This window comes from Haliaeetus albicilla, chromosome 4 (assembly GCF_947461875.1).
Source record: "Haliaeetus albicilla chromosome 4, bHalAlb1.1, whole genome shotgun sequence".
NCBI classification, from domain to species: domain Eukaryota; kingdom Metazoa; phylum Chordata; class Aves; order Accipitriformes; family Accipitridae; genus Haliaeetus; species Haliaeetus albicilla.
In genome coordinates, this window is record NC_091486.1 from 29870003 (window position 1) to 29896793 (window position 26791).

The 26791-nt window shown below is 51.3% G+C and overlaps 1 protein-coding gene and 3 long non-coding RNA genes across 12 annotated transcripts in view; 3 read left to right on the plus strand and 1 right to left on the minus strand.

Moving 5' to 3' along the window:
* Positions 1-197: 197 nt before the first annotated feature.
* Positions 198-6709, plus strand: LOC138685119 (uncharacterized). 2 transcript variants are annotated; one of them, XR_011324362.1, is made up of 5 exons: positions 198-366; positions 2268-2529; positions 4630-4768; positions 5247-5325; positions 6412-6709. It is a non-coding gene; the product is annotated as an uncharacterized lncRNA (long non-coding RNA). The 2 variants fall into 2 exon arrangements; XR_011324363.1 differs by lacking the exon at positions 5247-5325.
* A 1825-nt stretch (positions 6710-8534) lies between these two features.
* Positions 8535-10016, plus strand: LOC138685118 (uncharacterized). Its single transcript, XR_011324361.1, has 4 exons — positions 8535-8662; positions 8971-9112; positions 9335-9439; positions 9892-10016. It is a non-coding gene; the product is annotated as an uncharacterized lncRNA (long non-coding RNA).
* Positions 10017-11272: 1256 nt separating this feature from the next.
* The window catches only part of NRP2 (neuropilin 2), a 90607-nt gene continuing 75088 nt past the window's right edge, over positions 11273-26791 (plus strand). For 7 of the 8 annotated variants that reach the window (XM_069781658.1, XM_069781663.1, XM_069781660.1 and 4 more), the window contains exons 1-2: positions 11274-11700; positions 23599-23776. In XM_069781658.1, coding sequence (XP_069637759.1) covers positions 11628-11700; positions 23599-23776 — 251 coding nt within the window. In that variant the 5' untranslated portion in view covers positions 11274-11627. Of the gene's footprint in view, positions 11701-23598; positions 23777-26791 lie in introns of all 8 variants that reach the window. The other variant, XM_069781659.1, reaches the window with a different exon arrangement.
* On the minus strand, positions 12008-18054 carry LOC138685120 (uncharacterized). The gene is made up of 2 exons (XR_011324364.1): positions 17730-18054; positions 12008-13577 (listed from the first exon to the last, which is right to left on the minus strand). It is a non-coding gene; the product is annotated as an uncharacterized lncRNA (long non-coding RNA).

Consider the following 26791-nt stretch of genomic DNA (forward strand, 5'->3'; position numbering starts at 1 on the left):
TGCCTCTGGGGGTGAAACAAGAACACAACGCAGCAGACCAGGAGAGGACATGAAAAATACAGTATGCGCTTAGAGCTGACAGCCATAATGTAATGTGACCCCAGTCACATTGGTATTTGATTAGCCAATGCAGAGGGATTGGGAAACAGCCCTGCTTTTAGGAGAAAGAAATCTTTTATATCCACAGTAGTCAAGCTCTCAGCTTTGTTTTATCTGGGAGATGGTATCTGAATGCTTTAGCAGAACAGGCTGTTCTACCAGAGCACCTGGCATACAGGTTAGTCCCTGTATGTCCCTCTGCACAGGACTTCACCCCGGGGGTGCTGGCTGAAGGAGAAGAAGTGGCTTGTGGTGGTCCCAGAGGAGGTCTGTGGCAGACTCCGTGGTGGTTTGTGAGCCTCCCATGTGTCCGCTGCGCGCAGGGCTGTGGCCATCACACTGCGGATTGGGAGAGCTTGTGAATTTGCATGCACTGCTTTTAAGTTTGGTTATTGGGAGCTGGCCAGGAGGATGAGGGGGACACCAACTTTGTATGCTGCAGCAGGGTCACAGACTCGGGCCACCAGCGTCAAGCTCTGTCTGTCTCTGTGGGGTCTCACAGAGGGACAGCCAACAAGTCCTCTTCTCCTCCACCTCCTCCTCCCAAGGCTGCAGTTGGCTGGGTTCATCCTGCACACAAGCCCGGGGAAGCTGCCAGTCTCTCCAGAGAGGAGCTGAGCATAAGCCAACCATCATGAAAGAACCTTTTTAGGGGGCAAAATTAGAGGCTCTAGCTTTCCTCTTTCCCCTTCTCACCGTCACACCCCCCCCCCCGCCCCGCCCCGGCCCTGCACTGCATGTCTGTGATATTTTATTTCAGCCAGCTTAGTTTTGCTCCTGAAATCTGCCTCCTTCTGTCCCAACATTTTACTTCCCTTGGAGTGAGGTAAATAAGTAAATAACAGTAGTTAAAACCCTGTGTGTGTACCAAAGCCTGGAGTGCCAGGAAGCAACTGGTGTGTCTGATTTTCCAGTGAAAGTCCAGGTGCAATCTCGGCAGCACGGCTACTGTGTGCCTTTCAAGCAGATGTCTTCATCTAAAGCTCCTGCCGCCACCCCACTCCCTTTGTGTAGCGGCGCAGGGAGGACGGGAGCGGGAGACAATATAAATTAATATCCATTGGAATGACAGCAGCTGGTGCCTTGCATAGCTGCGAACACGTGTCTTAGAAGTAGAGTGATTAGTCGTAAAACTGTAGAGCTGAATGTTTATGCTTGATCAATTACAGGAAAACAATAGATGGGTTTTTTTCCAAGTGGGAGGAGTGAGGGGAGGGAGGCTTCAGCCGTGAGATGATTTTCTTCTTTTTTTTTTTTTTAATGATAGCTGCAGAGAACATGGGGCCTAGTTACTGAAGGGACTGGCAAACAGGGGCTTCTGGGAAACCCGCTGGTTGCTGACTCTTGGCAGCACTTTTGAAAAACAAGATCTGCGTGGGGTTTTGTCTGCAAACTTCCTAACATTTAAGAGGGAGGGATTCAGCTGCCCAAAGCAAGGAGCGTGTGGGAATGAATTAGGCAAAGCTTTCTGGTGCATGAGCGTGCATGCATTTCGTGTAGAGGCCTTCAGCTGTAAGAAGTCATTTTGGTTTGTTTCATTACGTAGAACCTCTCCTACTCCCCCAGTTAAGCAGAAATGGTCCTGTCAGAGGAGTGTCCCGTCAGTGTGGCACAAGAGCGTGCCTGCGGCTTCAGTTCCAATTCCTTAGCAGCTCTAATTGCAAACACAGACTGTGTCCCTCCCCACATCCGCCAAAAAAAGAGAAACTGAGTTACATTTTGCAATAATTCTAATGGAAATGCTAATGGGATGAACAGCGATATGAAGCCAGTGAATGACCCAGCAATTTCATCTGTGCTGGCAACAGATGACCATCTAAACCATGTTCGGGTAATTCTTCCTCTCATTAGCAGCACAATAACTCATATGCACAAATCCATAGGCATTTGCTATAATTTTTTAATATGGCTGGAAATAGAAGTAAGCACATGCAGTATGCAAGCGTTACAGCATGTGTTGGCTGTAAATCTGTCTGGAAGTGGCCTGATCCTGTTCCTGGTTAAGCCAGTGGGAATTTTGCCATTGACTTCAATGGAAGCAGGATGGGATTTTTTGGACTCATTTTAAAGTGGGACTTCATTTCTTTGGAACAAAGCTTTCAGATTCACAGCTACATTTCAGTACTTGGCTTGAACTCCCGTCAATTCACCTTTCATGTGTTTAACAGATGGGGCTTCTTTGCTGCTCACCTTCTGCTTGGCATCAGCACTGTAACCGGTCTCTTCTGGGTGACGGCCACCCAGGACCTGGCATGCACGGGCCCCATGGCTGTGCTGTGGGACGGAGCCGAGAGAAGGAGGGAGCTCACATTGACTTCCCTGGGCACCTTCGGTCCGAACATGTTAGAGCACTTTGAAGAGACGGCCACTGCCTCCATATTTTTCAGCAGGTGAAAGGCCAAAATATTTCTTAGAGCACAGAGGAAAGAGGTGAGTGGTGGTGAGGAGCACGGGGGCTTCTGCTCTGCCTGGAACAGGTCTAGTAACTCTATGTCGTGTCATGTAAAATGGAGGTAATTGCAATCACTATCGCTTTCCTAAACTACCTGTAGCCCTTTGGGATAGCATTGTGTTGCAAGTATTAGGATATACATATATACCTTTAGCTTAAGTTTGTAAGGAAGAGGCTTATATATGGTATATGACCATGTGCTTTGCTGCTGCTGCCACAGTAACTTTTGAACCTTTGGGCAATTTCATCAGAAGTATAAATCTCCTGCAAGGTTCATAAAAACAGCTGGGAAGATAGGACAGAGAGACCATGTTAGTGCCATCACGACCCAAAAAACCTGAGCTCAGCCTTTATTGTACAGCTGTGGATCCAACCATACTCTAAGCACCTCTAGGAAAGCAGTGTTCATTTGTCACATTGCTTACAGAGCTAATTGCTCTGTTGATATTCATTTTTGGTGGCCACAGTATGACGAATCCAGCTCTTTTTTTCTCTTCAAAGAGTATGCTGTCATGCTGCTCCTTTCTAGCGTTGTCCCTGCTCCCACCTGGCTTCCTTGCTGAGCGCTTTCAGCTCCCCCTTCCCCACTCTGCCTCTACCCTGCTCTCCCCAAAGAGCCCAGGACTCCTCTGCCAATTGTCTTCTCACTTTCCAGGGAGACATTTCTTCTCCTTCACACTCTGCTAGCAGTGTGTCATCTAAGCCCTAAGCCCCCTCTCTCATTACTCACCCAGGGCACCCCCTCTCAGCTGTTGATGATTTACGGCTCGTCCATCCACCCCCCCATCTGAAATTTCCACCACAACAAACAACTCAGGAATGAGGCAATTAATATGTATTATTTCAATAGGAGGCTTATAAACAAAAAGCTTTTGCAACAACTTCCCAGTCAGAACCACGGAGACTATTGTAAGGCAGAAAAACCTAAGAAACAGCAGCTGTAAAATATGTTTAAAAGCCTTTATTCTTTCCTATCACAATGTGGCAAAAGAGACTAAATACAGCTTTCCATTTGTTTAACTAAAAGCTGCCATTCCTCAGACTCTTTGATGATAATGATACCCACAGTTACAATCAAACTCCAGCACACACATGGAAAACTTTGAGCTCTCTACCAACTTTGCACAATGTATTATTAATAGCAAGATTCACGAACCCAAATGCTCTGAGGTGCTGAGAGCAAGGGAAAGCCTGACTGTACTGGGCTTGTGGTTGATGCTGATAAATGTAGCACACTGAGAAGGAAAAAGAAAAACCTGCAACTAAGGACTGTTTGTATTACAGTAGCCACTGGACCCACTGTGCTGCACATGGGGAGAGACCGTTCAGGAGTTCAAAATCGAGCAGAGAAGTCAGACAAGGGGTGGGAGAGACACGGTATTAGCAGTCCCATTTTGCTAACGTGGAAACAAAGAAAAGTATGGTAAAGGTCCAGTACTGCCCTCAGGCTTACACTGGGTTGGACCCTGGGTCACTTGTCTTGCTCAGGAAGACCAAAAGACCCTACTGGTTCTCCTAATCTGCGGCTGCATGGCCACAAAACCACCCCTCATTTCAGAGTGCCTGATAGTCGTTATTTTAGTGGATCTCTTCAGCAAATTTTCAGTGCTAAACCCTAAGTTTGAGCTTTTGAGAAGCGCATCCTAAATTTGCAGAGGGCCACATGCTCCTAATGTCCTGTGAAGGCAGCTGAGCACAGGAGTGAAAACACTGCCCTGCCACACGAGCTGCCCAGAAAATGGGCAGCTTCCTGACTATGGTTCTGGAGGTCCCAGTTCCCTGGAGAACCATCCAGTGTAGTTATTTGAGGCATGGGCCTCAGTGCCATCCTATTGACTGTGAAGCAGCCTCAGCACCATTGATTTCCATGAGAAGTTACACTGAAAAATCAATGGGGTCTGTGTGCCAGACCCTGGGGAGAGAGGGAAGACACCTCTTGGGAAAAAGAGCTACTCTGCAATGATAAGGAAGCAGCCCCATTCCCAGAGGGAAAGGGTGATGACTGTGACTCAGAATGTTCACAGAAAGGGAAAGGAAGCAGGGTAGAGCTCCTCTGAGATTATGGATTTCTTGTCTAGGAAGCGGCATAAAGGTGAGGTCTGACTTGAGAGGTGCATGTATGTCAAAGAGAGGATTATGAAAACAATCTTCAACCTGATACATCCAGCAGAGCTGTCTCCAGCAAGATCATAGCACCACTATGAAAATTTTAGGAAGGTAAGCATGTACATAAGTTCTGTGCCAAACATGCTTTGAAATGTTCTCAAAACACAGGAGTGTTTGGCTATGATGAAAACACAGCTCAGCCTTGCTGCCAGCTATCAGCTGGGATCCTCTAGATCTGTTCCCTTTCCTATCCTCATCTGTATTTTATTAGCTTTTTCTGTTATGAGATTGCTTTTTGGGGTCACTGGCATGTGTTTGGTGATGTCAGGTGAAAAGCAGTGGCTCCCTTAGGAATCACTGACTTTCTGGGACATCCTCACCGAAGTGGTCTGTGTTGAAAACCCATCTCCAAACAACGGGGTATCCAGCAGCATCAGAAGAAAGTTCCTACCTCTGATATTGCACAGGCGTAGTCAAATGGCAATCTCTTCCTCAACAGTTTACAACCTAACTAAATGCAAAAGTAATCCATAGGCTTTTCATCCACGTTGTATCTGGCTCTTGGTTTTCGTCTGCTTTGTCTCTTCAGATTGTAAACTGTTTGAGGCAAAAACTGTCTTTGACTCTGTGTTTGGACAGCAGAGGGGTCCCAGTCCTTGCAGAGCCAGGTACCGTAATACAAATAAGGCACAATAATTTATTTTAAAATGAACATCAAAGAAAATAAAAGATTAAAAGGGAAATAAAACCTTTCATAGCCCAGGGCTTCCCCCCATGACAGTGCTCCAGAAGAATGTGCTATCTGCTGGAGGGAGTGTCTAACCCCAGTGGCTGGGAGGGCTGTGCGACGTACCACCACAGGAGCCAACGCCGGAATGTGCCTGGCCATGGCGGGAGAGGTCAAAAGCTAAAGCATGATAAGCAAAGGAGAAAGCCCTTTAAAATAGACACACACATTTTCTTGCCAGGATCTATCAAGCCAAGAGCCAAAGCATGGTAATGGCATTTTGTTTATAAGGAAAAAGAAATCGCTTCTGGCCTAAGAATTTGTTTGCCAAGTTTCAGGCAAGGGGGGGTCTAAATGATTTGTTGCTTTAAGAATTTGTGTATTTTTAAGGAGGTGTTTTAATAAGATTGCTGGCGTGGCCCTTTATAACACTGAGCACACAGCCCTGTAAGTACTTACTACAGAGCATGACACTTACACCGTGGAAGCCAGCCCGGCGGAAGTCAATGGCAGCACTTACAGTTAAAGACGTCATGCTGGCTTTGCAGGGCTCAGCCACTTGGTTCACATCCAAACGTCAGTGAAGTTGATGGATGAACTCCCACCAGCTTCAGCAGACTTTAAATGAGGCCCTTGGTTTGTGACTGTAACTGTGTAGGGATCCACAAATGTGGCCCTCTAATGCAGTCTGTGGAAAATTTGCTGTTGAAGCTACCTGGAGTGTGGTCCAACTGGAGCTTCTCTAGCGTGAAGCTGACCGGATGCTGGTCTGTGGGTAGGGACCTGCAGAGACCACGGTTAGTCGGCCGTTTTCGGTGCTTTTAGCAGATGAGCGCACAGAGCTTAGGTCACCTCACACTAGCAAGAGGTTATGTGATTTTTCAAGAGTCTTAACCGCACCCTACAGTTACAGTGGGGTAAGAAACTCAAGCCCAATTCAAAGCCCTCGATAGCAAAGCCAATAGAATTGCCAGGGTCTGTTGGAGGGACAGATGGCCTTTACAGCTCCATGGTCTCCTCTTTGCAGGTGAGGAGAAGCTGTGGGGGATCGGCACCTTCCTCACAAGCTGGCACCTTCCAGCACCAGTGGCTGCATGGAGAGGGAAGATTCCGAAGCGAAGCAGGAACCTATCAGGTTATTCACGGAGATGGGGTCAGGAGGGATGGCTCCCTGCAGACTTGGGGTTTTGCTGCAGTGGCTTCTGCTGCCGTTAGCAAAGGTCAAGGCCCGCTGGCATGTTACAGTGGTTCAAGATCTGCCCTCTCCAGTGTGGGTCACTGTGTGGCCCCCTCCCCTCCTCCATTTCCCTTTCCAGGTCCATTCACTGTGCCAAACAGCAGCATGCAATCATCTTGTGGGGGTTTTTTCTGCCTAATGTACCCACCCAGTGGGATTTCAGTGAACATTAAAGCAGTAGATGGAGCCTTTAATGAGGTTAACCTGCTGAAACCAGGAGAGCGTTTCGTTGAAGTACACCTGAAAGCCCTGGATTACACAGCAGCTGCTTCAAAAGAAACCCATTGCGTCCTTTCATACCGCTGCCGTATTGAGAAATAATACAGCACCTTTATATTCAGCCTAATTTAGTCAGCCTGCTGAAGTCTGAAAGCTTTTTTTTATTAACTCTGAAGATGCAGGGGCTTTCCTCCCCCCCCAGCTGGCACCTCCAACCCCCCCGCACAGGCTGCTGCTCGGAGCAGGCCCCCAGCAGCACGCCTGCGCCCCTCCTGTGGCTGAGCACCTCCCGAGCTGCAAGGAATCGCTCTTCCCCTCTCCGCTAATCCAATGATGGATTTTAACTCCATTAGTTTGCTTCCTCTGTTTTCTGCCATTTATTCGTTTTCCCCCGTCCCCTTGTTCTGCCTGTTTCTTTCGCCGCCTTCCTCCTCCACTCTTTTCTCCTTTTTCCTCTGTTTTTTTCCTCCCTTCTTTTCATTTCTCCTTTCCAGGCTGCCTCAGCGCTCCCCTTGTTGCCCCTGCAGCGGTGTTGCTCCCCAGCTCTTCCCGCAGCCCTCCGCCAGCTCCCGGACCCACAGCAGGGCACTACTGGCCCGGGGCCTGCGGTGGCCACCTGAGCTTCAGGCCACGATGCAGCCGGGCAGCATGAATGCTGGAGTAGCCTCTGCACGCCAGCAACGCTCCTCCCGTACGAAATATCTGTGAGCAGGAGAGGCGGGGGGAGAAAGCAGCAGTTGGGCCGGCAGCTGAAAAATGTGCGGGGGGCATGTTAGGAGGAGGGGAGCAGTAATGGGGTGAGCAGGAGTGGGGTGGGTGGGCAGTGACGGGGTGGGCAAGCGCTGACCTGCTACAGCACCCGCAGAGCCGAAGGGGCAGCATCTGGGCTCGCCCTGCAGCCACTGCTTTCAACCGCAGGTTAGCAGCCACGGTACTCCCCATGAAAAATTAACTGGGCAGCTTGCTAATTAAGCCACCTCTACACTGGGAGTTTATGGACTTGAATGCAATGTGCCAAACTGCTTTCTCCAAGTTGGGGTATTGGCCTGCTTTTTGAATATGGACAAATTCCCGAGCAAACAGTCTGGCTGAAGACGAGGGCTAATGGGATGCTAAGGTAATTATTGGCTATTTGTGGCTATAAAATGAGATCTCATAATCGTGCACCTGATAGACTAATAAAAACATTTTATATGATGCACTTAGAGCTTTTCAGCTGAGAATCTCAAAGCGCTGTCTGGAGGAGTAGGACTGCAGCAAGAAGTCTGCGCTCCTGCGAGGCGTCGGGAAGACAACCCACACCGTCTGCCCCCGTGCCCTGCGCTCCCGCTCTTCGGGTATCCTGCCAAAAATATTTGAGTCCCTGCTCTCCTGCTGACTGACAATACTTCTGGTTTTATCTAGGCCGGGTATCATTTTCCTCCGCTCTCATTCCTAACCCTGTTTCAGTCCTCCCGTGTTGTTTTCTCTGGAAGGCTGTCAAGTTCTGCATTGGAAATAGTGTGTTTTGACATAAAACTGGGGGAGATACCCTGTTTGTCCAGCTACTCTGGAGCCCAGAGACGATTACAGGAATACATGACGCCTCGGTTTTAATTTTATTTTCTTTTAAATCAGGATTGAAAAAGGCTCTAAGGAAAAGCTGGGGGGTTTCCTGCTTTACAGTCACCTCCTGATGGTCAGTTCATGGTGTTATAAGGACTCACTTAGAAAGAGGAAGCTGTGATTGAAAATAAATGAGGCTGTATGATCAGTGTTGAAAAGGAGCTGCAGTTAGAGGGAAGAGAAGAGCAGAGCTGAAGAGTGCCAGGGAAAACCTGAGGTACGCGGGCCCTTGGGTCAGCAGCAGGGAACTAGGCGCTGTTTAAGGAGGCGAAGGCTTTCTGCTGGAAGGGAGGAGAGAGATGGGGGAAATTTCACTGCATCACAGTTCTGACTAAGGCTTGGGCTGCAAAAATGCTTCAACCAAATTTAATGCAGATGGTACATTAAATATTACAGTACCATTAAATTACGTAGTCTCATTTTCATTGAGGTTTTGTGGATGTTTCTGACATACAGATATGGAAAAATGCTGCAGTTCCTGATGGGTTTGGCGAGTGCTTACTCGTGGGTTTTAAACACCCACAGGCGGACTGAACAGACAGCAGAGCCCTGAGCCCTTTGGCAGAAGCAGGACTTCCCCAGCATGGAGAGCTGATGAGGCCCAGCCTTGCCTGGGGCATGGAGCAACGCCCACAGCAGCAGCAGCTGCCCCTGGAAACAGGCAGAGGTAAGTTCAAGGTGCATAGCATCACCTCGTGCTCAGTTCCTTCAAACCTGAGAGAGGAGCTGAGTCTTAAATGCTCCCCAAAGAAGTATTTCTCACTCTTTTGTACCTGAGCTGGACTAGCAGGTGTCACCAGCTTGGTTGTCATCCTGTCCTGAACACTTGCGGTGGTAGAAACTGCAGTAGTGCTGCCTGGTATTTTAGTTGTGCCTTTCCTTTCCTGAGAGCGGCGTGTTCTGGAGAGGAGACTTGAGATCTGACACTAAACACAGGGCTGGATTTGTGGAGAGCTATTGAAAAGCAGCCGAGAGAAACTCCGTGGAGCATCAGGTAACTTCATTTCCCATCACCCTTTTCTTTCCTAGGGTTATCTTCTCTTCACTCAGTAGCAGCTCAGAGCTGGTATCAGTTCAAGGTCGCATTTGCACTCTTCTATTGCCCTTAACCAGGGGAGACTCTGACTGAATGTAATGGGAGGAAAATTGCCCCTGTGCTGTATGGTGTGTGAGATGGGGCTGACTCTGGTTAGGGCTTGGTAGCCTCTTCCTTTTCCGTGCACTTCTCAAGAGAGGAATGATTCATGCTGTGGGTTTATATTACGCTCCAATATCTGTGTTATGGTTTGCAAGGGCTATTTATACACACAAAAAATCACACTTTGCTAGCTTGATAGTAGTCTAACTATAAGCAAGTAGTAAATAATAGTTGCATAATTCCACATCAAAATACAATAAATAAGGCAGTAGACTCAGTTGCCACTGGCTTTGCGTCAACTTCAACAGGTGTTGGAGCACATTTGAGCCACAGAAGATGCAAAATCAGGTATCAAAACACACAGAAGGAAGAGGGATGCTACAGCCCTCAGGGTAATGGCTGAAATATCAGATCTATCTGTCAGGCCAAATCTTGCTGTCAATGAACTTCCACTGGCCTCACAGGAACTCAGTGCGTTCGTGTTGTGTGAATGCGCTCAAACAGGTTGGCATCATGATTTCATTGACGTGAGCTGGTGATGCTACCCGTAACTGACAGACAGCAGAGTACAAAATAATTAGTCTCATCACCCTGAACGAGTACCAGTGAAATGTTCGTACTTTCCCTCTCACCCACACAATGATGTATCTCACTTCTGCCACATGCCAGTATCTCTTCACTAATTACCAACTTAAAAAACCTGAGGTAACGTAGTTTTAATCCTTTTGTCTACTGCGTATTTGGAAGTTGGAATCTATAATCTAGGCTCTGATCAACAACACGAAGAGTTTGGGTATAGCTTTTTGGTGCGGGGTTTTAGGGCTCATTTCACTTGTGTGCTTCGCAATGTCACCTCTCGAACGGGACGGAGGTGCGAGTTAGCCCCAGTTTGCCAGGTACCGCCTTTTAAGCCTGTTGCCGTCTGTGAATTTAAGCGGCAAGTAAACGCAAGGTCCCGGCGGTTCCAGCCCAGGCGGGGAGTCCTCGCCTTGTCAGGGGCAAAGGCGAACGAACTTTCTGAGCACTCTTAAGGTGACTACGTGAACGCTGCTCTCGGCCCGTGTTTTTAAAGAGCGTCTTGGGAGAAAACCGGTCGGGAGCGTGGAAGCCAACCGTGGCGCAGTGCCGGCGAGGTCTTGCATTCGTCCCCTGCAGCAGCAGCCTTTGCACCGCAACGCGGGTGTCAGAAGCGAGGGAGCCCGCTCTTCCCGCTCCGGCGCGGCGGCTCCGGCCGAGGCACGGCGCTTCTGGGTCTCGGCCGGCAGCGGCGGCAGCCCACGAGCAGGGACAATCCTTGTCCTGATGCTCCCCCATCTGACAATTTCTGGGTGTCTCCCTTCGCTTGCGCACAGCCCTGCTCTTCCGCGCTTCTTTCCATCGGGTTTTTTTCCCCAAGTCCTGCCCGCGCCGCGAGGCCGCGAGCGCTCGGGGAAAGGGGCCGCCCGCCACCCCCCGGCCCGGCGCCGCAACCGGGGACGCGCCCGACGCCGCGGAGCCGCTCCGCGCCGCCCGCCCCAGCGCTGCGGGAGCCTCCGCGTTTCCCCTCCGGGGAAACGCGGAGGCTCCCGCAGCGCTGGGGCGGGGCGGGGCGGAGCGGTGCGCGGGCGGAGGGGGGGGGGCGCAGGGGGGCGGCGCCGGCGCTCGGCGCTGACAGCCACATGCCGCCCTGCCTGAAAAGGCTGCGAGGCGCCGGCGGGGAGGGAGAGGAGGCGCAGACGGCGCCCCAGCCCGCACCGCCACCGCCGCGCCCCGGGGGATGCCGAGGCGCCGGCCCCGCGGGTCGCCCTAGGGGAGAGGCGTTCCGCCGGCACCGCCCGCCCCGCAGCCCCGGCCCGGGGGAGGCCGCCGCCGCCGCCCCCCGCTGAGCCTCGCCGGAGCCGCTCGCGAGTGGGGCGCCCACGCGGGGCGCGGCGCGGCGCGCTCGGGGGAGGGAGGCGAAGCTCGGCCCCGCAGCCTCGGGTGGTTTGGTTGTTGGTTTTGCGGTTTTGGTGGTTTTTTGTTTTTTTTTTTTTTTGTTTTTTGTTTTATTAATTTCTTCCGAAGGATGGATACGTTTCTTCTCGCGTGGGGATTTCTAGGGCTGTGCTTGCCCGGCTCCGGAGGCACGGCGGAGACAGGTAAGGCGTCCCCCGGGGCGGGGGATGCCCCCGGCCGCGCGTGGGCGAGGGAGCCCTCCCCGCCCGCCCAACTTTCGGGTGCCCGTGCGCGGCCGCGGGCGCACGCACAGAGGCTCTGCCCGGCCTCGGGCATCGCGTAGGGAACAAATGAGGGATCGGCGGCTGCCGCGCAGCTTTCGCAGTACGGGGTCCGGGGAGGGGGGCTCGTGCGCGTGGCGGGGATGGCGCAGCCCCCCGGCGTGAAGGGGCGAGGGGACGGAGCCGCACTGGAAAGTTGCGCGCTGGTGTTTTTTTTTGGAAGGGGGGGGGGGGACGGAGACGGGGAAGGGAGGGGAAGCGGTAGGGACCAGCCGCATCCCGGGCGCCCGCATCCGGACGCCCGCGGCCCCGTGCCCGGTGGCAACCTCGGGAAACTTTAGGTAAGAAATGAGAATCATCTGGCAGGGAGCAGGCAGGCGGGAGCCGCGCAGGGCGGCGCTGGGAGCGGGCGAGGCTTGACGGCGGTGGCGGCACCCGCCCGTTGGAGGCACGCTCCGGGCAGCCCCCCGGGAAAGCCCGCCCGCGGTACGCGCGGGACCCGCGCTTAACTTTGCAAACGCCGGGGCGTCCCGGGACCTGGCGGGTTCGTGGCAGGTCTGGGGGCGCGAGTGTGTTCTTCTGGTCCTCGCTTAAGAGCTAGGCTGGGCTGTCAGGAGGCGCTGGGAGGAAGCGGCGGTGCTGGCGTTGCTTCGGCTTGGGGACGGGAGAGGGGCAAGGGCGGGCCGAGGCTGGGCCCTCTGCTCCCCGGCCACTGGCTTTGGCTCCGGCTAGCGGAGGCAGCGGGGTCCCCACCTGGAGGAAAAGGATATGCCTCACCCCGCCGTCCACCGCTCTCTTGGGGCTCCGTCTGCGGTCAGCAGCCCGGGCGCTGCCTGGCGGGACGGTGGTGCCAAGGCAGCAGCTGCTGAGCCGTGGGCTTCCCTTCCCGTTAGTGGGGGCCTCGGGACGGGCCTCGGGACATGCCTCGGACAGCCCGCGGGGACGCAGGGTCCCGAGCCGCCGTCTGGCCCGGGCAGCGATAGATGGCAAGGCGCGGTGTGCGTCCGTGGGTCCCTGCCTTTCCCCCTGCCCCGGAGCGGCATGGCCACCAGCTCCCCCTTGAAAAGGGAAGTGGGAGAGTCTCTGCCTCCTGAGAAAGTCCCTCTTTTTTTGCAGCAGCGAAGCACAGACGTTCCCGGCAAACACGCTCCGTGTACATTCAGTTGCCGGTTGGCATCGCCTCCTTCCTTATGGTGACAGAGGAAAGAAAAAAAATCCCATCTTTTGTTCAAATAGGAAAACAAATGAATAGGCGCTCGATGGGGTGAAGAGAAAGGGCAAAGTCCTGGGAGGCCCGGGCTGGGCGCAGGAGTCTTTTCAGATGGTCCCCGGTGCAGAGGCAGTGTCTGGTCTCCTGGCGTGGGTATTGTGCTGAGGCGGATCGGGCTGAAAGCTGAGTTTCACTCCTGAGGGTGCACTGGCCGGCCTGGCTGCGATCCCTGTGGCTGCTGAGCCTGAGTGTGTGCCTGTGTCCGTGCGTACACCTCCTTCTGTCCTTGAGTGGGCTCGGGATCAGGACTTCTGACTGGGAAGGGGTTTATCAGCCAGCCGTGTCACTGAGGCCATTCAGTCGCTGTAAGAAATGTTTATTTGAACGCGGGGTTTTCCCGGCTAAGCAGAGCATCACATGGTGTTGGAGCCAGCAAGGAAGTTGTTTCTCTGCGGCTGTTTCCCAAGACGTTGTTGTGGCGCTGCAAACCCGGTCAAATGACTTTATTGCTAGCCCAGCGAGCAAAGGTATGGGGTAACGGGATGTGAGCCTTGGTCAGACTATGCTCAGCTCCAGTAAATTAGCCGGCCTAGTAAGAAAAACATGCCAGAGGTAGATGGATTTATGTTTCAGTCTGGTGTATCTGAAAGCCTTCCCCCATTATGAAAGTCCCTCTTAAGGTTCCCTAAGGGAGGTTAGTAGAGAGGGGAGATGTTTTTAATAGACAATAATATGATAATCCACATGGAAAAAAACCCTAGTGCAATATTTCTACGGTAAGAGATAAACAGTGCAGCTGCCAATTTGTATGTATCCAAGCAAACCCTGAGATAACCATGGAGGGGAGTGGGTGGGAGACCCTGGAAGATAAACCTGAAGCCTGGATGGCTGTGTGTTTTTCATCTTCCTGTAAAAAGCAATCAAGTAAGAAAGTAACAGATTTGAGTGACCCAAGTACAGAGCTGTTCAGATGATGTTTATGCAGCTCCGAGCAGAGCTCACTCTTGAAGCCTTCCGAATAGTTTGCTTAAAAGCTAGCATCTTCAGTAATGGACATGTACCAAGGTGGGGAGGGGGACCAAAACAAATTGCTGCCGAGCAGGCACACGGCCGCGCACATACAAACACGAGCACACACACCCATACAAGCATTGAGTGTAATGCCTTTTGCCCATTGTGCTGTTAACTCGGCTCTTACTGGGAACAAAAGCTTTTTTAGCCTAGGAATCAGACAGTTGTCAGGAGCATCACTGAAAACGACTGATACAAGCTCAGTGGGGGGCTCTGACCCAGGTTAGGATGCTGCATTTTGTTTTCCTAACTTTCCTGCCGCAGAAAAATCCTGGTGTGTGGTGTTTGGAGTGACAGGCAGGCATACTGGTCCCAGGGGGCTCTACGGAGGCATTTCCCATCTCCCTGCCCTGTTCCTTCTCACCCCCCAGTCCCCTTCCCGGTATTTACTCTGTGTTTGGTACCTCGTGCATGTCTTAGAAGGTTAAAATGAGAAAGCAACCCGCTATGCTGGGCTGGAGAAGGCAGCACTCCCCATCCCAGCAGCGTGCTGCTCTGGGCAGGCGGGCGGGTTGGTTTCCTAGCAGAAACCTCCAGTGCCGCCGGGCTCCAGGACATGGTGGCCTTGTATTGCAGATAGCCTGAGAGGAGAAAGCATCCTTCATGGGGTTTAGGAAGCTGTCAGGTTCAGATAAGGCTGGGATCCTATCCTGTGGGACCCCCAGTTGTATTAATAAGGAAAAATTAATTTTTAAGCACTGGGATTGCTGCCAAATTATATGACCTCTGACAGACCAGCTGTGCTAGGAAAATAAATCGCCTATATCTGAGACCTGTGATCCTATCTGAAATCGAAATAATAGAAAAAGTCGGCATTTAGCCACAATGGTGGGGGCAGCAGCCTGAGAGCAAACTGGAAGCTGCTAAAGTTGCTCTCCATTGTGCGGTGAAGTCACCGCCACTGCATCCCCATGGGGTCTCGGGAATACAGTTGTCTAATCCGGGAAGTGTGGAGAGCTGATGTGCCTGCACACACCCAAGCTGGGGCTGACCGTGTCAGTGTGGAGGTGGGGGCAGAGGCAGGGTGTGAACGTTTCCAGCTCTACCCTCACGCCGTAACAGCCCTTTGACACATTTCTAATTATAATACACACACAGACAAAGAGGTAGCTGGGCTATTTTCGAAATCTCTGTCTACACCCTGGTGGAAACCGCAATACTAGCAACAACATAAATCAGGGCTGTTGCTAGCTGTGTTGCACACGGCTTAGCGCTACAGTAGCATGGTTTTAATCATACTCAGAATCAAAGGGTCAGCCTTCTCCCTGCCTGAGCCAAATCACAATCTCAGAAGGCCAGATCCTGAGCCAGGCTTGATGCGGGTGCAGTGAAAAGACACAAGCACAGACACAGAAGAGAGAGTTGTCAGCACGAGGTCAGCAGGCACAGGGCCAAACACTCGAAATCACAACTCGGATCTGTAACCCTTTCTACATGCAAGCAGTGTCCATGGATCACATGGGGGAGGACAGCTAGGGTAACGCGGGGGGGGGGGGCTGGGGCCCCAACCGCAGCCTTGGTGAGGCAGCCTCTTCCCAAACAGGTTGGGGAAAGAGGTACAAGCAGTGAGTCGGCATGCAGAATAGCCTGAAGTATTACTTGCAGGGATGGATGGCTGCAGAGAGACTTTTCTGTCTGAATGGTTTTCTTCCTCTCTTCATACTTGATGAGCCAAAGAAAATGGGCTCCAGAGATGAAGTGCTGGGCTCTGGCTCTTTGAAACCTGCCCTCATTTCTCCCCATGCATTTGAGACAAAGGCAGGACATCTGCCCCAGCTGTTCTGGTGTGTCACCCTTAGCTGTGAAGTGCTGTCCATGTGGGGCTTGAATGCCTGCCTTTCTCTACGTCCCTCCTAGGAAGACGGTGAAGCCAAAAGGACACTGTCCTTTCACTTTGCTTACGTTTTGTTGAAAGGCTCCTTTGGCCCCTGGTTTTTAGGGAATGCCTGTGGGGAGAGGAGGGAGGAAAACCCCAACCCCTTGTGCATGTAGACACATATACACACACTTAACTATCTCCCTGGTTCCTCCTTTCTCTTCGCAAGCACACAAATGACAACCTTTTCTCTTACGCACAGAGCCCCTCCGGTCCCCCCCCATCTTGCTGCCTGCCATGCACACGCTCCTGCATTCTTCCCTTCCCTGCGCTCTCCTTCACGCCCCCAGAGCCCCTTGGCAACTTTCTCCCTCATGCACACCCCCAGGCTCGCTCCTGCTTCCCTCTCTTTCTGTTTGACCGCTGAATATGTGCTCAGCAGGAAACAATGTGTTTAAGACACTCGCCAGAATGTGTAATAACTTTGGCGTTAGTAGTGAAGCTCAGCAGTAGCTGGATTTGAGCAAGCCATCGTAAAGGCTGAAGCCGCTGCTACTCAGCAGCGCGTGCGGAGGGAGGCTGCGGCAGGGCCTCTCCCCGAGTGGCTCCGGAGGCATTGCTTCCCCTGCCGTCCCGTCCAGTCCCATCCGTGGGGCTGCCGGCCGCCAAGGCACCGGGTTTTGCTCTGCAGCTCCAACAGGGCCCCTGGGAGGGAGGGCTGAGCCAGGGGTGTTGCAGGATTCGGAGAGGCTCTGCCAGCCACTTTGGGAAGAGGCAGGAATAAACTGCCATTGCCCAGTGGGGAAAGCCAGGATTCAGTTTCAGAACAAACCCCGACAGATGGGCTCAAAAGGTGTGAGGAAGCTGGGAGGGTGCGGGGGGAGATGAGGGACGAGATAGGCTTTTTTTTCCTTTTTGAAATTGTCATAATAACAATACTAATTAGTATTTCAGAGGCATTGAACACCTTTCATCAAGCCTGAAGCTCTTCAGAGAGGACCCCTAGGTGAATCCATGGCTCTTTCTTCAGTGTGTGGAATTAGAAATGTCTCTTGCTTTTCCTCCATGCCCCTCGAACCAGCCTGTTATTGATAGCATTCATGGGGGTGGCTCAGCAAATTGTTTCATCCGCATATTATTTCCTAGTGTAGCCTATAGGTAGGGTGGCAGGCTGCCATGCAGGAAGCCTCTGCTTTATTTCTGCCTCTGCTCTGAGCCTTCAAGCTTCCCCGCATCTCTGTTTCCCCGCCTGCGGTTCTGGCAACGTTTCCTCAGAAACTGCCCGACCTGCAGCATGAAGGTCTCCTGAAGCTGCCACCTATTCCTGGGAGATGGCAGTGTCTTTCCACGAGACTTCAAACCCTTGGGAGCCTAACACAGAGGCAGGAGAAACAGGCATGATTGCTGCAAGTTCAATATGCAGTTATCCCCCTCCCTTGCACGTGCACACACGCACTCACGAGCTCTCTTGAATGATTACCGGAGTAGCCAGGAGTTGTAATTCCAGAACCACTGATTACATTCGCAGGCAAGCCGGGAGAATTGTGTGCACACATAGCTATAGAAGACTAACACTATTAAGCTGTTTGCCCTATTGGAATTGCATTTGCCTGTGATATAAGATGACAAATAACAAAGTTAACAGAGGTGGCACCATGTAAAACCAGGATATGAAATCTCATCGAAGATACAAGGCAGGGGCGGGAACCACCAAAACCCCAAAGTGGCAACATTTAAAGGTCAAGGTTGCCACTGACTCAACTGGTACAAGGCAATGCCCGCCCCTGGAAGGTGGCTATGCAGAACGGCGGGGGTGGAAATCAGGTGAATGCCAGTGATTTCAAAGCAAATTACCTGGATTTGCATGCAGGATTTGGCCCTCTCATTTTCCATGGTGAAGCTTGAGTAGGTCTCTCTTTCAGGTTTCCACTTAATTCTGTGGATTAACATGGCAAAGAAAGTGCAGGTATAAGAAATCTCCAAATCTCCTTTTCTCTCTTCCTCCCTCCAACAATCCTTTCTTATTTAAAAATAATTTTAAATTATGTCTTTCTGCAACGGCTCACAGCTAAAATGTTCCATTTGCTGAGCTTTCCGGTGTTCCCCTCTCACTGCTGTCCAGCGCTATAAAGTGAATATATTGCACCCCTCCCCAGATGCTTTAGGAAGTGGTCAAACGGCTGCATTCCTCAACTGATGGATTGGCGCGTTCCTTTCTTGCTTAAGCCCAGACAGTGTTTTTATGAGCCTGTCTCGTGACAGGCCTGAGACACTTTCAATCAAACAAATCTTCGTTCAGATCACAAAAGCAGTCTTTAAATTCTGCTTTGCTGTGCCTCTACTTTTAAGTGAAATTTCAGTTAAACTGGTAAAGGCCCTTGATGAAATGTTCAGGGGACTTTCCCTGGTTGTGTGAAATCCCAAGACATGGATGTGGGTACTGCTCTGGGATGAAATGTGCGTGTAAGTGCTTTGTGTTGTTTGGGTGTGTTTGTCCATTAATTTGTTCAGGAAGCCTTTGAAGCTTTGTCTTGCAATCCAAAGCAAACACGCTTCTGCTAAAATGATCTATGCTACTGGGGATAAAATATCTAATCTTGTTAGCTTCCTCTGCACTATGTCTCTCTCCTTGGCCAGTGGCTAAGATGTATCATTTAAATCCGAGTGTTCACATTTGTGTTCCTGCCTGATGCGAAAGTTGTGCCGTACGGTTTGGGGTGAGACCCCCCTGCCACGTTAGCCCTGCACAGACTCTTGCTCAGGGCCAGAGCCTGGGGACTGAGGCAGGATGAACGTTAACGGTAATGAATCCTTGGCAGAAGAGATCTGTTTGTCCCCTCCATGCCAGAGTTTGGCAAAGTGCTTGGATGCACGTGGACCTTGAAAAACTTGGCTTCTTGAAGAGCTGTTTGACTTTAATGCGACTGAAACTCAGGGTTTGCTGCACAAGGGCTCACACCGAGTTCAGCAGCTCTGAGAGCAGTAGGTCATGTGTGCCAGGACCCATATTTTGCTGCGCTGTCAGAGGGTTGGCAGGGCAAATCTCCTCTGCCCAGCACTGAATCCCGGGACATAGAAATCTTCAGCAGTGGTTGGATGAGAGTGTGGAGCTGGGCTGTGAGGGCCTCAGGCGAGGAAGAGAAATAAGCGACGAGGCTGGGCAGTGCATCCCTCCGCTGTGGAACTCCCAGGATCTCTCTCCCTTGCTCCTTTGCTGCACTCAAAGGCTGCTCTTTCCGAGCAGCACAGACAGTGATGCTGCCGCTTGCCTCTAAGGCAACAAGAATGCCTTAAATTTTGTGCGCAGCCCTGAATTACATCCCCAAAGTAAACTGAACCCAGCAGATCAAAACACATGATAGTTTTCTGCTGGACGCTACAAGCTCTGAGAGGCTGTAGTATATGTGTTTGTTGTGAAATGGGCCTCTCTGGTGATGATTATTTTTGTTACAGGCAGAGTTGGCTTTAGTTTCTGTGTTGAAGGTCCAACAATAACAGTGAGCCCTGCTCTCCTGGGGTGAGGGAAATCCAGAGGGGTTTAATCGGCAGGAAATTCAAGTAGGAGAACGCTCTGCTCCCGGCCTAAGGTTTCAGCATGCACTGATGAGCTGCAGAGCTGAAAAACCCCAAGTGTGGGTGGAGGTTCCCGGGCCCTGGCTGTTATTTTTGGGTCCCCTGAGTGATGATTGCTCATTGCAGCCTGGGGGAAGCAGGGGCAGACTTCATCAGCCTGGATGTCTCCAGCAGGTCAGGGCAGGGAAAGAGGAGTCTGCCCCTCGCAAAGGGTGAGGAGCTCAGCTGCTGATACCCATCTCCGTGGGAAACTTTGGAGTTGCCTGCCGTATGCTGCGGCGTTTGCAGGAGTCTGCCCTCGCAAGCTTCTCCAGGTCTCCCTTTCCCATCCCTATGGCTTGGTTGTCATCCTCTGGTGTAGTTCCCCTGTCGGGGACCTGTTGGGGTGGTCCTGCAAGGAGAGGATTGCTGGGATAATGTAAGTCATGTGGTGGGTCTTAACAAAGGATGGGATCTGAGGATTTCCCATCCTGAAGCCAGCCTGCTCCTACACTGCCAGGGAGTGCTGACCTCTGTAGCCTCCACTGAGGAGCCCAGCTGCTCTCCCATGGTCTCGCCATCACCACAGCGCTCCACTGGCCCCTCCACCGTGTGGGCTGGCAGGGGCCCCAGCAGTTTGCTTTCAACGCCTGCGTTTTGCTTACTGAGCAATGGGGTGTCCCACGCACCTGGCAGACTTGGCTTATACTTCAGAATTTAATTTTAATTTTATTAAGTGAATTCAGAGCTGGCAAAAGCTGCCAGAGCCCATTAGCTGTGGAGCACGTCTTGCTTCCAAAGCATACAGCCTAGGCAGTAGCCATGTCACTCACTTTTTTCTTTTTTTTTTTTTTTCTTTTTGCATGGATTCAATGCATCAGTTTGAAAGGACATACTTATGTAGAAGCTTGACCCTCTACTGTGTACAAAACAGGCCTGATTTTATATGGAAAGCTAGTGGTTGGCATGTCTGCTGAGGCAAACCCTTTGCCTGTCAGTGGGCACAGTGATAGATTTTTTTTTTGTTGCAGGTGTTTATCTGCTAGATACCAGTGAATCAAAAGACAAAAATCCTGACAGAACAATTACAAAGATATTAAAGTCATTTTGCCTCTTCAGTTAACTCTAAGAAGCGCTGGTTTCCCTGGTATGCTATTGCCCACCACATGGCCTGGTGCTGTGCATGGACAAGGCAGCACTGTACTGAAGTAGCTGCCTTCATTTCTCTGGACCTTCTTGGGGAGGGATGAATGAGAGGACAAAATCTGTTCCTCTGAGAGACGCAGATAAGCTTTCCTGCAGGTGGAAGGCTTTCCCTGCTGCAGAAAGATGGTGAAATTTTCCTGGTGGTATCTGAACACCTGAGGGATGTGGCTGGTGCTCCTGCCCACTCAGTGGTTTTGTCTGCTTGTCCGTTTTGCTGCAGAAACCACAGCCGCAGAGAGCTGGGCTCCAGCCCCTCTTACTCAGGCAGTCCTCACCAGCAGTTTAACTTGGGCACCAAGCTGACCTGAAATTAGGATCAAGCCCAGGGATTTCCTTAGCTCAGTCCTGCTGACCTGCGATGGCCTCGCAGGGCAAGGGAGAAGTTTTAAGATCAGGGTAAGCCTGGGTGTCTGCTCCTGGGTTCATTTGTCAGGGAAGAGCTAGAGCAAGCTGGAGCCTGACACCCCTGTTCACATTGCAGTTCCCCTCTAAGTGGTTGAGTTGCAATGGCTCACAGAGTATTCATAGCATCCAGTGCAAGTAAGGGGCTAGCAGCTTCTGAGTGGTGGGTGATGTTGGTGGTATCAGCCTAGCGGGTAGCATGTGTGTGAAAGCTGGAGAGACGGGGAGGGGATGACGAGGTGTGGAAGGATTGACTGTATTTTCATTGCTTCGAGACTTTGCCCTTTCCAAGAAAAATAATCTGCAGCTTGAATATTTCTCTTTGCTGGAGCGGGTGGACATGTGTGCAAACGAGGTGTGAATTTTTATGAGAAGGTGTGAAAGTGCGTACATGAGTGAAGTGTGAATTACACATCTATTTGTACATTGATGTCAACAAGTCCGTGAATTTCTTCCTTCCACGTGAATGTCTCTCTTTCTCTCCCCCTGAACCCACATAGACACGTGTGTGGGCAAATATGCCTTGCTGAGAGAAGAGATTTGTGCAAGAACGTAGGTTTGTAAATGTTTGTGTGTTGAGCAAGCTCTCCTGTGGAACTAAACCAGATGTTTTTTGGTCCTCTCAGCTCTTCCATGGCAGTGTTGCGATTTTTCCCCTCTTATTTTTCAGGATACTTACAGGATTATTTTAAGAAAAAAGGGAAAGCTGCAGAGCTGCCTTTGGGTGTGTGAGAAGAAAGTTATTTTGAAGAATGAATGTGTTAGAGGGCATGAAAAACATGGGGGAAACTGAGACAGTGCTTTTTCATGGTGAAGGAAGCCTCGCTTCCCCATGAAGGGCCCTCCTGCTGCCCTTGTTCCCGCACAGGGCACGTGCATTTTCTGCAGGCACAGGGCACGTGCATTTTCTGCAGGCAGCGTGCAGGCAGCAGGTTGTTTATTCAAAGTGCTTTTTTCCAGGAAGCATTACCACCAAGGGGTCCTGCCTCGCTCCTGCTGCTCACGTTAGCTCTAGGAAGAGGGCAGTTTGAAGGCGGGCTGGGATGTCCCCACTGAGAGCAGGCAGACTTGTGACAGCCTGGCAGGGGCCACTCCTGGGGCCTCATGGACCCCATGGCAGAGGGACAGAGCGAGACCCGCAGCATGGGGTTGAGCCCACACGAGCACTGCTTTGCTTCTCCTGTGCCTCGGCTTCCTTGGGGGCATGGGATGTGCCCCAGGCACCATTGCAAGGCGTACACACATGGGCCCTGGGAAAGCACACCCGGTGCGGGACTGGAGCCCTCCGGGTCTGTGGGGAGGCTGTGGGGACAGCCTTGCAGTGGGGACAACCCACGAGGGTTTGTGTCCCGCGTTGTACCCCACTGCTTATCGTCAGGGAGGGGAAAGCCTTTCTGCAACGTGGGACCAGGGTCACCCCGTATGCCTGCCAGCCTGCCCTGTGGAGGGGCTTAGGCTTGTGCTGGGTTTCGCCCATTTTGCTGTTTTTTGCCCATTTTGCTGGGTGTGAAGAGGCAATGCTGTCTTCCGGGTGCAGCTGTGGCAGCTCGTGGGGCCGTGGCGCTGGGACAGGGCAGGGTGTGCAGCGAGGGGCACGCAGTAGGGGACCTGTGGAGAAAGGGACTTGGTTGGGATTTGTAGTGCATTATCAATTGACCCTGTGATGCAGATTTTCCTCCCAGCAAGTAATGCAATAATAAATTTGATTTGCAGTGTTCATGAGATTAAATGTTTTTTTGAAGATGAAATCACCCTCTAGGGCCTGTTCTAACCCAAAGCTGAGAGTGCTTCCTCTGCTCACCACGCAGCCGTTGCCAGTCATTTGCAGGCTAGCCCCACAAAACCACCACTGCTGATTATTCGCGTCTGCAATTCCAATGGCTGGGTTAGCTTGAAAGGTTTCGGGAGGCCAGTCTGCCAAGATGGGGTCGTGGGGACACACAGAGTTGGGGAGGGAGAGCACAGCAAGCAGAGAAGGGCTGTCACGGGGCTGCAGGCCAGGTCCAGGAGGGCCAGACACTGTCTTCAGCTCTGCCACTGGCTGCGTAGGTGGGCCTGGGCTTGCCATCAGCCCCGCCATGCCTCAGTTTCCTTCCTTGGGAACAGCAAAGCTTTCTGTGCTCCTGCAGATGTATCAGATTTGTAAGGTCCAAATTTTGGTGTCTCCTGGGACAGCTGTGGGAGACTGTCACAGAGCAGCTTGCAAAGGAGGCAAAAGAAGGGATAAAACAAGGCAGCTTCAGATGATCTGATATCGGTCTCTCTCTTACTTTATGGCTCTGTAATTGCCTCGGCAAGAGCATTTACTTCTCTTTTCTAGTCTGTGTGAAATGTGGTATGTAAGTGTGGCAGGAGGCGGAGGGGAATAGGAGTAGGTTTGTTGTGTAGAATAATTGCCCTTGCCCAGAGATTAACATGAAATATTAGAGTACCAAATGGATGTCAATGGCCTGGAGAATGGCCTTTATCAGACCACCCCTAGCAGTAGCCCAGAGGGACCGGCTGTGTGCAGCTGATGCCCAGAACCCGTACCAATGCCTTGTTCCCTTCTGTGTCTCTGCAGCTCAGCCATGCGGGGGCCGCCTGAACTCCAAGGATGCCGGGTACATCACCTCCCCGGGGTACCCCAATGACTACCCCTCCCACCAGAACTGCGAGTGGGTCATCTACGCCCCTGAATCCAACCAGAAGATTATCCTCAACTTCAACCCTCACTTTGAAATCGAAAAGCACGACTGCAAGTAAGAGCCTTCCTCTTCCTCTCTAGTACATAGTCACCTCCTCTTCCCACTTTTGCCTAGCGTTATGGGCCTCATGCTTCCTCTTGTGTGTGAAAACAAGCATCGTCCTGAGCCCCCATAGTGCTGCATCTCGTTGCCTTTTAGGGGCAAGTGTGCATCGACCGACTGGGTGGTTGTAAGATGCTGCTTTGGACACATAGGATGAGCCTACTCTGCATTGAACTGGTGGTGCTTAACTCAGCCTGATATCATCTGAAAGCAAGAGTTAACTGGCTTTCAACCTGAGTTTCACTTTGGTTAAAAGGTAGCTTGTTTTTTTCTATGTTGAAGTGGCCTCACTGTCTTTTTAAACTGTGCTGGGAGAGCAGAGCAATTTCCTGGCGTGTAACTAGGCAGAGGTATGGCATAGAGAGCCCTAGGGCTGGAGACCCAGGCTCGAGCCATGTGAGGCTCCGGGCTTGGGGGTCTGAGCTGTTTGGGCTGGATCTGACTTTCCACAGTGCTTATTCTGCTGCATTTGGTAAACTGGGAGTTTGGTTTTGTTTGCTTTTTTTCCTCTTTTCTTCTAAGAAGGGACTCGGAAACTAGATGTCTGGGAAAAACAATTAACAACTAGTAAAGAATAATTAATGGCATCAAAGGGCACTGTAAAAGGCTGAGTTAATAACATGGTCTCAGCAGACATATAAACCTGTGTGTTTAATCTGGAATCCACAGCCAGCTACAGGGATGCCTGAGCTGTGAAGGAGCTTAGGGTCTTCTAAAACGGGCCTGACACAGCAGTCTTGCCAGACACGCTGGTCTTGTTGATTAAAAGAGGGTTATATATGGAGAGGGGAACTCTGTTTGCAAAAAGGACAGAGGGACACGGGAAGCATTTATGGGGCTGTAGAATCAGTCCTGTGGAGAACAAAGAATTCAGCATGGGTTTGATGATGTACTGAAGGTTATGAAGTGTAGAGCTGGATCCTCAGCTACCATAAATCAGTGTAGCTCCTCTAACTCTAATGAAGGTGTGTTGATTGATGTCATTGGGGATCTCATCACCCCCTACAGATAAAGCCTGGGCTAATAAGGCTTTGAGCACCATGAACTCTCCCTGAAGTCACTGTGTGTGCAAGGCGTTTAGCAGGATCAGGCCTGTGTTTAGAGAGGGGAGAAGGCAGAGAAAGGCTTAATGTGGGCATGGATGAACACAACAAGGCATCAGTGGTAGCACGCATGAGAATGATGGTTGCTATCAGATTTTATTATTGCTTGCACAGGATGAACTGTATAGCCTTCTTATAGCTTATGCAGTTGCCCCAAATTCACAGTAATAAAAGCTTTATAGACCTATATTTGCAGTCTGCAGAGTATGTGATATGTATCAGGCAGGGCGATGTTGTGTGTGGGGCAGGGGTTGAGCTGGGCAGGAGGGACTCCAGCTTCTCCTCCTCCAAGGTCTCAGGCAAGCAAAGCCATGTTGGTCACAGAGCTGGAAACCCCCCCAGGCACCTGGCTTTTCCTCCTCATGTAGGAAGCTGTCAATTTTAGCTCTGAGCACCTTGGACAACTTTTGACATGTTTTGCTGCCTGTGAGAGAGCAGGGTCTGGTCCTGAGCTGCAGGTGGTGTGTGCTGGAGGGGCTCCCTGAGCACTGGAGATGTTGTCCCTTTGCTGCTTTCTACTTTACCATGGCAGATCTTCCAAGTGGCTGCTACATGGTCTTACTTTTTCCCTTTCTGCATATACGTGCACAAGGGAGCCTTTAGTTGAAGCAGAAAGGTTGGAGGGGTTTGGTCCCCCATGTGGGACATGAATGGTGGAGGGTTTGTCAGGGTCTCTGATTCAGTTCAGCTCCTGCAGTAACATTGCTCTCTAGAAACAGGTATTAACATTAGACCTCTACTGAAAGTGAAGTTCGCCTCCACCTCTATCCCCTCAGCTGCCACCTGTGTGCAAGTGAAACATGACAACAAGATGAACAAGGGTTCATCCCCAGTGCACTTGGGCTTCTGCTGGCCACAGGTATGAGCTGGGAGCCAAGCTGACTTTGGGTGCCTGCTCCCCAGAGCCGGCATTGCAAAGGAGTGGGTTTGAAAGAACTTCACGGACAGTGCTCGATAGAAAGCATGACAAATCAAATGAAAACAGTGCATGATAAACACTGCCTGAAAGAAATTGATAGGAGGGAGTTTTTTTAAGTGACCTACCAGAAGGAGACAAGTATTAACACTATGTAATTCTTGGGCATTAAGCAGTACTAATAGGTGACCATCTAGTAATGAATCTCATCCAAATGTCAGAGGGTATTTTACGAAGAAGCAAAGGCCTCATTGCAGCTGCAGGTGGGAACCTTAACAGGAACAGGAGTTCAGCATCAAAGAAATAGTCTCAGGGCAGAGCTCTTCTTTTGACATCTGATCATTAATAAAGAGCACATTCACACAAAGGTGACAGGCTGATGAACCCCATTGTGGCACTCTGTCTCTGGACAGACAAGGTTTCCCCGTTCTGGTATTGCTACCTGGCAGCTATTGGAGCGGGAGTGGGGCCTGTCTGTGCTTCCAGCTGCCAGAGGTAAACACTGTAACCCCTTCCTCTGTCGCGTCTTCCTTCGACATTTCATTTTACCTTATTAGGCTAAAGTTTCTCCGTCATAAAGCATAACATTTACATTCCTAAAACCCATGCTAAGGCCTACAAAAATATCTGCAAAAGTCTTTTTAGTTTCACTGTGTCCTTTCTGCCTGCCTTGTATCTGCTTTAGATTTCCCTTTGGGACAGGAGGCGTTTCCTCCTGTGTTTTGTACAGTGCCTGGCACCCTGGGGACCTCTGTGGAAAGGTCAGTGATTTCCCCTCGCCAGGCAGCTGGCCGGAAAGGGCCTGCGTACCTGGTGCTGCCCGGATGCCGGAGCGAAAGCTGGCTGCGGAGAGCGGCTTCAGCAGCTTCGCAGCTTCAGCAGCCGGCCCTCCCTGCCTGGAGGGCAGGAGCATCAGCCAGGGATGGACGCCCGGAGGTGGCAGCCAGG